The sequence below is a fragment of the Brienomyrus brachyistius genome, chromosome 1 (genome assembly GCF_023856365.1).
Source record: "Brienomyrus brachyistius isolate T26 chromosome 1, BBRACH_0.4, whole genome shotgun sequence".
Lineage (NCBI taxonomy): Eukaryota > Metazoa > Chordata > Actinopteri > Osteoglossiformes > Mormyridae > Brienomyrus > Brienomyrus brachyistius.
In genome coordinates this window covers 56,287,296-56,298,143 of record NC_064533.1, presented here as the reverse complement: position 1 = coordinate 56,298,143, position 10,848 = coordinate 56,287,296, and the positions used below count along the sequence as shown (strand labels likewise).

The following is a 10,848-nucleotide window of genomic DNA, read 5'->3' as shown; positions in this document are numbered from 1 at the left end:
CTTGCTCTTTTGGGGGTGAAGAATTGTACCCTCGCTTTCACCAATTTAGACAACCAATCACAAACTTGCCCAGCATGGTCGCAGGGGTGCCCAATACATCGATCGTAAAGGTAGAGTGGGTAGATCGCATGGCATAAAAAATAGAGGATATATGACCAGGGACGGATTATGGGTTGTGTGGGCCCCTGGGCAAAACGTTCGCGAGGCCCCCCCCCCTCCACCACCACCAGCACCACCACCACAACCACCACAATTCAAGGGCCCTTGGCAGCCAAATGCCCTCCCTATAGGGTCAGGGGCCCTTGTAGGCAGAGGATCAAAGAATGTAGGCCCTCTAAAATAGACAAACGAAAATACATTGTTGATAAGCGTTGCAAATTGTTTTGGGCTAGGGGCCCCACGGGCCCCCTGCACCCCAAGGGCCCCTGGGCAGCGGCCCCGCTGGCCCGGTCCGTAATCCGTCCCTGTATATGACACATTCAACCGCGCCAGCTGCTGCAAAACTCCAGGAAGCTACCGGAATGGAATGGAAGGAGGACTTTTTTTCACAACGTCATATTTGAAGTGTGTTTGCTTTATCTGTCAGTCTACCATTGCTATTCCGAAGAAGGAAAATGTGTAGCAACATTAACTTCCCTCTGAAAAGCGAGCTGAGAAAGAGAAAGGTGAAGGAACTAAAATCTCAGTTCAATTCAAAGATGCTTTATTTATCCCAAAGGAAAATTTATAATAATTATAAAGAATAATAATAATGATAATAATAAACAATAAAAATAAATAATTAAAATAAACAATAATAAACAATACTCAATATTTTTATACATAAATGCATGTTTTGCATTTTTGTAGTAGGTAGATCATTTTTACTAGGTCATTTATAAGTAGCTTGCAAGTTGAAAAAGTGTGGGCACCCCTGGTCAAAAGTATTGAGACAACTGATCATTACACCTATAGGAGCTTTTATGACTGTTATTTTATGTGGTTTGCCACTTTGGGCTGAGTGTCTCTTCCCTAAATGCTTCCACTTTGCAATAATACCACTAACAGTTAAAAATGGAATATCTAGAAGGGAAAAAAATTCATGAACTGACTTATTGCAAAGGGGTGGCATGGTGGTGCAGTGGTTAGCACTGTTGCCTCACACCTCTGGGACCCGGGTTCGAATCTCCGCCTGGGTCACATGTGAGTGGAGTTTGCATGTTCTCCCCATGTCGTCGTGGGGTTTCCTCCGGGTACTCCGGTTTCCCCCCACGGTCCAAAAACATGCTGAGGCTAATTGGACTTGCTAAATTGCCCGTAGGAATGCATGTGAGAGTGAATGGTGTGTGAGTGTGCCCTGCGATGGGCTGGCCCCCCATCCTGGGTTGTTCCCAGCCTCGTGCCCATTGCTTCCGGGATAGGCTCCGGACCCCCCGCGACCCAATAGGATAAGCGGTTTGGAAAATGGATGGATGGACTTATTGCAAATGTGGCATCCTATGACAGCACCATGCCTGAATTCACTGAACTCTTCAGAACAAGTAGTTCTTTTACATATGTTTTTAAACCTGACTGCATGGTTTGGTGCTTGATTTTATACACCTGTGGCAATGAGTCTGAATGAAACATTTGAATTCACTGATTATGAGGTGTGTCACAAAATTTTGGTCAATATAGGGTATGTAGCCTAGTCAGTGACCTCTGGAGCATGCAGATGACTTAATCCAAATTTGGCTTTGGCTTTGAAGAACCGAAATAGCCTGATACGCATAATACCCAGGATAAGTCCTCTGATTTTGGATGTGTTAAGTGACGTACGGAGAACACCCCCCTGCTTCAGTTTGTTAGTTCTCTCTATTTTGTCTTTTTCAAAATTTGTAAAATGTGTTGTTTTTACCCACAGAAAAACCAAGTGCACCAGCAAGACTCGGAGTTACTACAGTAACAAAAGATAGTGTTTCATTATCTTGGAGTAGACCAGAGCATGATGGAGGCAGCAGGATTACTGGCTACGTTATTGAGGCTGTTGAAAAAGGACAGAAGAAGTGGGTCAAGTGTGCTGTGGTTAAAGCTAATGTTCACGTTATTCGCGGACTGAGGGAGAATGTTGAGTATTTCTTCAGAGTCTGTGCCGAAAACCATGCTGGGCTAAGTGAACCCAAAGAGATGATTGTGCCTGTGCTTATAAAAGACCAGCTTGGTAAGATATTGCATTTTACACATAATTTTAGCTTGACATTTTTGTAGCTAATTTTAGTATATATAATAAGTTTTTTTTTGCCTCTTGAATTTGTTTGTTTGTTTGTCTGTTTATTAATTACAGAAGCCCCAGAGTTTAATATGGAGAACTTCCCTCGCAATACAGTCTATGTTAGAGCAGGAGCTAACCTCAAATTTGAAATACCTTTCACTGGTAAACCTCTGCCAAAGGTTACTTTTTCAAAAGAAAATATTGCTTTGAAATCCACCAAGAGGTTTAAATACGAAGTCACTCCTGATGGTCTGATGATGAACCTTGAGGAATGTGTCACTAGTGATGCTGGCAAGTATGAGATTACTGCCTCCAACACAAGCGGAGTGACCAAGACTTTTGTAAACATTCTGGTTTTGGATAGGCCTGGTCCTCCAATTGGACCTGTCAAAATTGGGGAGGTCACTGAGCAGAGTGTGAGCCTTACATGGCTTCCCCCCATGTATAGTGGTGGCAGTCCTGTCACGAATTACATCATACTGAAACGTGAGACAAGCACCCCTACCTGGACAGAGGTGTCCTCTACAGTTGCGAGAAGTGCAATAAAGGTGACAAAATTAACCAAAGGGGAAGGATACCAATTCAGAATCAAAGCAGAAAACCGCTTTGGCATCAGTGATCACATTGACTCTGCGAGTGTAACAGTAAAGCTCCCATACAGTAAGTATATTGATACTTGAAAAGCTCACTGTATTGCACTTGATACACTATAAATATCCCTATAAACATTAAATGCAGCCTTAAATGCACTGTAAGTATCCCTATAAATAAAAGCTTAAGTTCATTGTTCTTACTTTCAGCAATTCCAGGGCCTCCTTCAACACCATGGGTCAGTTTTGTCTCCAGGGAGAGCCTCACTGTCTGCTGGCATGAACCTGTCTCTGACGGAGGAAACCATGTCTTCGGTTACCACTTACAGATGAAAGAAAGATCTAGTGCTCTTTGGCAGAAAATTAATAAAGTGTCCATTAGTGCCACACAATATAAAGTAGCAAACATTTCCCCAGGCCATATCTATGAGTTTAGAGTGGCTGCAGAAAATGCTGCTGGAATAGGTAAAATTAGTAAAACTTCTGAGGAAGTCCTAGCAATCGATGCTTGTGGTAAGTAAATTTATGTTATATTTGATTCTGTCATTGTTGATCATAGAATCGTTTTAACTTTTCAAAATTACATATTACGTAAATGCTGCTTTTCAGAACCTCCAGCTAATCTGCGTGTCTCTGAAACAACAAGGAACACCGTCACACTTGTTTGGCAGAAGCCTCATTATGATGGTGGAAGCAAGATCACTGGATATGTTGTTGAGCGGAGAGAATCTCCAAAAGGCAGATGGACAAAGGCCAATTTCTCTAATGTCATTGAAACAAATTTCATTGCGTCAGGCTTAACTCAGGATGAGTCATATGAATTCAGAGTGTTTGCAAGGAATGCAATTGGTTCTCTCAGCAACCCATCACTGATCGCAGGGCCAGTTAAATGTCTTGATGTACAGGGTAAGTGTTTGTCCCTTTTTATTTAGAGGATAACAGACATTTGGTGTTTTGCTAACCTTATTCATTAATTTCCAATCCAGGAGCTCCTGAGATCGACCTTCCTCCAGAATATCTAGACGTGGTGAAGTACAAGGCCGGAAAAGTAGTCAAGATTCATGTTGGAATTATTGCTAAACCACTCCCAACAATCGAGTGGTGCAAAGATGGTAAGGAATTGGTGTCAAGTGCTCAGGTGTCCATTGAGAGCAGTACAGACACTTCAGGATTCCTCATCAAAGATGCCAGCCGCCACCATACCGGATTGTATGAAATCAAGATCAAGAATCCACTGGGCTCAGCTTCTGCATCCATCAGATTACAAATTCTAGGTATGCATGTTTAATTAATTATACTATGGCAACATTAATTAATTTCAGAAATATAACAACATATTATTTATTTGGATTATCCATCTATCTATCCATCCATCTCCTACTGCTTTTTTGAGTCGGGTCGCGGGGGCAACAGTCTAAGCTGTGAGTATTTGGATTATATTTCTTTTTATTTTTTTTTATCAGATGTACCTGGCTCCCCAGCTGGAAATATTGAATTTAAGTCTGTCACAGAGGACAAGATTACGATATCTTGGGAGCCTCCCACTGATGATGGTGGTGCAAAGGTCACCCACTACATTATAGAAAAACGAGAGACAAGCAGAGTTGCATGGTCAGTCATATCCGAAGAGATGGAAGAACACATTGTATCAGCTGAGAAATTGGTCAGGGGCAATGAGTATGTATTCCGAGTAAGAGCTGTCAACAAGTTTGGAGTTGGAGAACCTTTGGAATCTGAACCTGTTATCGCCAAGAATGCATTTGGTGAGAATAATAGAAGAAATCAATGTAACAATAGTATGACTAATTCAAATTATGGTGAAAACTAGCATTTTAAAATGTTTGCTTTGTTATCTCAGTCACTCCTGGACAACCAGGTACACCAGAAGTGACTGCAATTACCAGATCAACCATGACCGTGGTCTGGGACAAACCAGGTGTGGATGGTGGCAGTCTAGTCATTGGATACTGCCTAGAGAAACGTAACAAGAAGAGTTTACGGTGGCAAAAGGTCTTCAGAGATCCTGTTTCTGGCACCACACAAAAAATTCACAACCTAACAGAAGGAAATGAGTATCAGTATCGTGTTTATGCAATTAACAAGGCTGGAGAGGGTCCATTTTCTATTGCCTCTGACTTCTACAAAGCAGCTGATCCAGTTGGTAAGAATGCTGTAGTATTTTCCAGAGTTACAATGTAAGATGGTGATATTTACTTTATTGTAATTACGCTGCACGTTTGTAATATTTCCCCCCCCTTTAGACCCACCAGATGAACCAACTAAGCTAAAAGTGATTGACTCAACTAAAACATCAATCACCCTCGGTTGGGCAAAACCAGAATACAATGGAGGCAGTGAGATCACCAGTTATGTTGTTGAAAAGAGAGTAGCTGAAGAAGTGGAATGGGTTGTGGTCAGCACCAAGGGTGAAGTGAGAACAACAGAGTATGTAGTGTCACAGCTTAAACCTGATGTGGATTACTACTTCCGTGTATCAGCTATTAACTGCGCTGGATGTGGGCAGCCAATTGAGATGATTGAGCCTGTTCAAGCTAAAGATGTTCTTGGTAATTATAAATAAATATGTGTGTATGTATATATGTGTATGTATGTATGTATGTATGTATGTGTGTGTGTATGTATATACATATATATGTTTGTGTATGTCTTTGTGTGCGTTTGTATGTGTACCCACCAAATATCCCCACAATGTGATGAATACCCATTTTTTTTACCTTATGGGGACCAGTTTCCAGGGAAAACTCTATTTTATGAAAATCCATGACTGCAATGAAAAAACTAAAAATGCAAAAACTGTATTTTGTTTGGTCACTTATTGTTATGAGTAGGGCTAGGTAGGGGTTAAAGTTGTCATAGTTAGCATTAGCACGTTTCCCATAGAAAGGAATGAGTGGTCCCCGAAAAGATATGATTACACAACTGTGTGTGTCTGTGTGTGTGTGCATACAACTCTAGAAAAAATTAAGATACCACTCTATATTTTTTTTAAATCTGCATTTTTGGATTAATCCTGGTTCTGCTGGGAGAATGTTACACTGTGAGGCAGGCTGCTTTCAGGCTTAAAGTTTCTAAGACAGCAGTACTCAAGAACAAGGTGAAGCAACTTTCTAATGCAAGAGACGACCATCAACTAATTCGGCATTGCCTCATAAATTGGAGGATGACCTCAAGTGACCTTCTAAAGGAATGGGAATCATTAAGTGGTGTGAAGGGCATTGCTAGGACAATTTATAACAGGTTCCTAGAAGCAGGACTGACCCTAGGCCAATCTTATCCGCAAAAGGCTGGTGTGTATGCAGGTTTTTGGGATAACCTGTAGGTCAACTGGTCAAACCCAGGTTTGAGGACTCTTCAGCCAATCAGTCCTCTAATTAGTAATATGATTAGGGAGTTGCAGCGAAAACCCACATACACACCGGCCCTTTGCGGATAAGGGCCCTAGAGCAAGGATCAATGAGAAGCAGGGAAGAGCCAGTCTGGATTTTGCACATGCAATGCAATGTTTTACACAGGCACATACCCCTAAATTGCAAAATGAGAGAAATTGAAAATTTTGCTCTTGTTTCATAATTTTTTCCAGATCACTGTGTGTGTGTGTGTGTGTGTGTGTGTGTGTGTGTGTGTGTTGGGGGGGCGGGGGGAGTTGCATAGATCAGTGGTTCTGAACCTTTTTTGCACCGCAGCCCAATTTTCATCATGCCAGCTCAGTCACGACCCTATATCAAGTATAGGTTTAAATTAACGCTATGATGAAACGTGAATATTTTTCAGGTCACCATTTGGATAGCCGCAGTTTTATAAAAATATGTGTATGCAATAAAAAAGGTAAAAATGCCAAAGTCTTATATTCGGTTTGGATAGTTATGGTTAAGGTTACAGCTGGGTAGGGGTTAAGGGTGTTGTGATTAGGATTGGGTTTTTTTCCATAGAAATTAATGGAAAATCCCCATTTAGATAGGTACGACAACATATGTGTGTGTTTATGTGTATGTGTGTGTTGTGTGTGTGTGTGTGTGTGTGTGTGTGTGTGTAATATAGTCATTTAGCAAAGTGTTCATCTATATTATTTTTTCTTATCCTGCAGAGGAAGCTCAGATAGACCAAGATATTGCTATGAGGACACAATACACGGTGAAGGCAGGAACAAATGTGGAAATCTTGGTTCCACTAAAGGGTAGACCTGCACCAAGTGTCATCTGGAAAAAGGAAGAAGAGAACATCAGCAATGATCCAAAATATGACATACATAACACAGAATCTTCAACATTGCTTGTCATTACCCAGGTCACTCGCAATCACACTGGCAAATATACCCTCCACATTGATAATGGTGTAGGCGAGCCTAAAACAGTAACCGTGTCTGTTAAAGTGCTTGACACTCCATCTGCTTGCCAGAAACTGGTGCTGAAGGATGTCATTCGTGGCAAAGTAACTCTTAGCTGGGAACCTCCTCTCCTTGATGGAGGTGCACCAATTACTAATTATGTCGTTGAAAAGAGAGACTCTACCAAGCGATCATTCTCAAGTGTAGCTAAGTGTACAACTACGGCATATGAGATTGATGAACTCTCTGAGAAGTCCTCCTACTTCTTCCGTGTCTTAGCTGAGAATGAAAATGGCACTGGTGATCCATGTAGTACTACAGAGCCAGTAAAGGCCACTGAGACTCCAGGACCAGTGAAAGATATCTCAATGAAAGACTCAACAAAAACCTCAGTAACATTGCAGTGGAAGAAGGCTGATTATGATGGTGGCAGCATTATAACTGATTATATCATTGAGAAAAAACTCCAGAGCGAAGAAGCATGGGAATTTGCAGGGACCAGCAAGCATTGTGAATATGAGATTAAAAAACTCAAAGAACTAACAGTCATGCAATTCCGAGTATGTTCCAAGAATGAAAAGGGACAGAGTGACTTTAGAGAGTCTGAGCTTATCGCAGTTAAAGACTATATCATTCCTCCTGAGGCTGACTTATCAGAATATCCAGAGGGTGAACTCAGCGTGCGAATTGGGCACAAAGTGCACATTGAACTTCCATACATGGGTAAGCCAAGGCCTTCTACTGAGTGGCTTAAAGACAACCTTCCTTTAAAGGAGAGTGACCAAATTCGCTTTAAGAAAACTGAAAATAAGGTGACCCTTATGATCAAGAATGTGAAAAAAGAAGATGGAGGAAAATATACACTTGCCCTTGATAATAAAGTCTGCCGGAGATCATTCCACATCCAGCTCATTGCTCTTGGACCTCCTTCCAAACCTGTTGGCCCAATCCGATTTGATGAGATCAGAGCTGAAAGCATAATAATATCTTGGGATGAACCTAATGATAATGGAGGTGGAGAAATAACCTGCTACAGTGTGGGGAAACTTGACACTTCCCAGGATACCTGGAAGATGGTTTGCTCAGCTGTGGTTGGAACTACATTTAAGGTGCCTAACTTATTTAAAGGAACGGGATATCAGTTTAGGGTATGTGCAGAAAACAGATATGGCGTGAGCGAGCCTCTAGTGTCACATAATGTGCTTGCAAAACATGAGTTCAGACCACCTGGCCCCCCAGGAAGGCCATTAGTATACAACGTTACTAATGATGGCATGACAATTCAGTGGGACAAACCTGTTTATGATGGTGGCTCACCAGTCATTGGCTTCCATGTTGAGAAGAAGGAGAGAAACAGTGTTATGTGGCAGAAAGTAAACACTGTCATAATAACTGAAAGAAACTACAGAATCATTGGCCTGCTTGAAGGACTGGAGTATCAGTTCAGAGTCTATGCACAGAATGACTCTGGATGCAGTAGAGTGAGTGAAGCCAGCAAGTTTACCACGGCAGTATCTCCAGTCGGTAAGTTTATATTTCATAGGCTTTATTTTTCAAGGTCTTTAAAACCTTTTAACATTAAAAAGTATTTCTCTCCCATCTGTGTGCTTAAGGACTTTCTGCATTCTGCTTATTTCTGTTGCACTGCTGCTGTAAAATGCTAATTTCCCACCCGTGGGACTAATTATGGATAATTATCTTATCTTATCTATGATGATTTAATGACTGAAAAGTTCTTGTGATTTTCTTTTGTTTATATATGCTTATTCAAACATAAACTGGTTTTTGTATTGCTAATTAAGCTTTAAATAAGGCTATACATTTAATGTAAATGCAAGGTCATGTAACCAATGTAACAAGTATTCATGTGAATGTTTGTGATAATGACTACTTTTTTCCCCACTCCAGATATACCAGGCACACCAGATTATACTGATATAACAAGTGAATCTGTAACACTAAAATGGGACGCACCTAAGCACGATGGAGGCAGCAAAATTGTGGCCTACAACGTGGAAAAACGCCAAGGAGATGGCCGTTGGTTGAAGTGCAATTTCTCTGATGTCCATGAATGTCACTTCACAGTGACGGGTCTTGCTTGTGGTGAGCGATATGAATTCCGAGTCACAGCAAGAAATGCCATTGGCACTATCAGTCCTCCTTCCCAGTCTTCTGGCTACATTCTAGTCAGAGATGAAAATGGTATGTATATTTGCTGGTAATATGTAGACACACACACACACACACACACACAAAGTATATAGTACGAGTCAAAAGTCTGGAGTGGTTTATTTGTACTATCCTCTAAATTTTATAATAAGTACGTGTGTTTGTACGAGCGGGTATACCTATCCTTATGGGGACACAATGTCCCCATAACGTGATAAATATCCATTTTTTTCCCTTATGGGGACCAGGAAACCAGGAAAACTCTATTTTATAAAAATCAGTGACTGCTATGAAAAAACTAAAAATTCAAAAACTCTTGTATTTTGCTTGGTTACTTATGGTTATGGTTAGGGCAGGGTGGGGGTTAAGATTATCATAGTTAGCGTTACCATTTTTCCCATAGAAATGAATCAGCGGGCCCCATAAGGATAGCTATACCCTACATGTGCGTGTTTATGTGTGTGTATGTGTGTGTGTGAGTATGTGTCTAAATGTCCCCACAACATGATGAATACCCATTTTTTTACCTTATGGGGACCAGTTTTCAGGGAAAACTCTATTTTATAAAAATCTGTGACTGCAATGAAAAAACTAAAAATGCAAAAATGTGTATTTGTTTGTATTGTTTGTTTGGTTACTTATGGTTATCGTTTGGGCTGGGTAGGGGTTAAAGTTGTCATAGTTGTCATAGATCTACACATACACACCATTTATTTATTTAATAATAATATAACATACCAAACTCCTTTTTTTAGTTTCTCCAAACATTGAATTTGGCAAGGACCTCTTTGAGGGTCTCACAGTCAAGGCAGGGGAAAGCATCAGACTTAAAGTTTCAGTTACCGGAAGGCCAATGCCTAAAGTTATATGGTTTAAGGATGAAAAAGAAATCGACAAAAGGATGATGATTGAAATTACAACAATTTCTGGATCAAGCACTCTTTTCATCAGAGATGGTGATCGTAGTCATCGTGGCATATACAGGGTGGAAGCTACAAATAGCTCTGGAACGAAGAAGGAGAAGATTAATGTCCAAGTTCTAGGTTTGTATTTAAAAAACATTGTGATTTATTATATGTCCAATTATATCATTTTATATCTACTATAATATAACTTAAGCGTGAAGAAAATGATGTTTATGTCTCATTCATTTTTTCAAACCAGATAAGCCTGATGAGCCTTCTGGGCCTATTACCTTCACAAACATCTCAGAAGGCAAAGCAACCCTCTCTTGGAGTGCCCCTGAAAATGATGGCTGCTCCCCCATCACGCACTACATCATTGAGAAACGGGAAACTTCCAAAATCTCCTGGACTCTCGTAACGGACCAATGCGGTACCTGCTCTTACAATGCTACAAAGCTGCTCAAGACCAATGAATATCAGTTCCGTGTTTCTGCCGTCAACAAGTTTGGTGCAAGCAGGTCATTGGAATCTAACCCAATTATAGCCCAAATGCAGTACAGTAAGTCCAGCTTGTTAATTTAAGAATTATGTGCTTAATGTGATAAGTAT

General features: G+C 40.7%; 1 protein-coding gene across 1 annotated transcript in view; it reads left to right on the top strand.

The window, feature by feature from the left end:
* The window catches only part of LOC125731156 (titin-like), a 155,956-nt gene that overhangs the window by 126,239 nt on the left and 18,869 nt on the right, over window positions 1–10,848 (top strand). Inside the window, exons 126-137 of the mRNA XM_049005864.1 lie at window positions 1,883–2,179; window positions 2,303–2,890; window positions 3,031–3,333; window positions 3,430–3,726; window positions 3,807–4,094; window positions 4,284–4,583; window positions 4,679–4,981; window positions 5,082–5,387; window positions 6,926–8,689; window positions 9,074–9,367; window positions 10,090–10,377; window positions 10,499–10,798. Of these exons, the coding sequence (XP_048861821.1) occupies window positions 1,883–2,179; window positions 2,303–2,890; window positions 3,031–3,333; window positions 3,430–3,726; window positions 3,807–4,094; window positions 4,284–4,583; window positions 4,679–4,981; window positions 5,082–5,387; window positions 6,926–8,689; window positions 9,074–9,367; window positions 10,090–10,377; window positions 10,499–10,798 (5,328 nt within the window). The remainder of the gene's footprint in view (window positions 1–1,882; window positions 2,180–2,302; window positions 2,891–3,030; window positions 3,334–3,429; window positions 3,727–3,806; window positions 4,095–4,283; window positions 4,584–4,678; window positions 4,982–5,081; window positions 5,388–6,925; window positions 8,690–9,073; window positions 9,368–10,089; window positions 10,378–10,498; window positions 10,799–10,848) is intronic.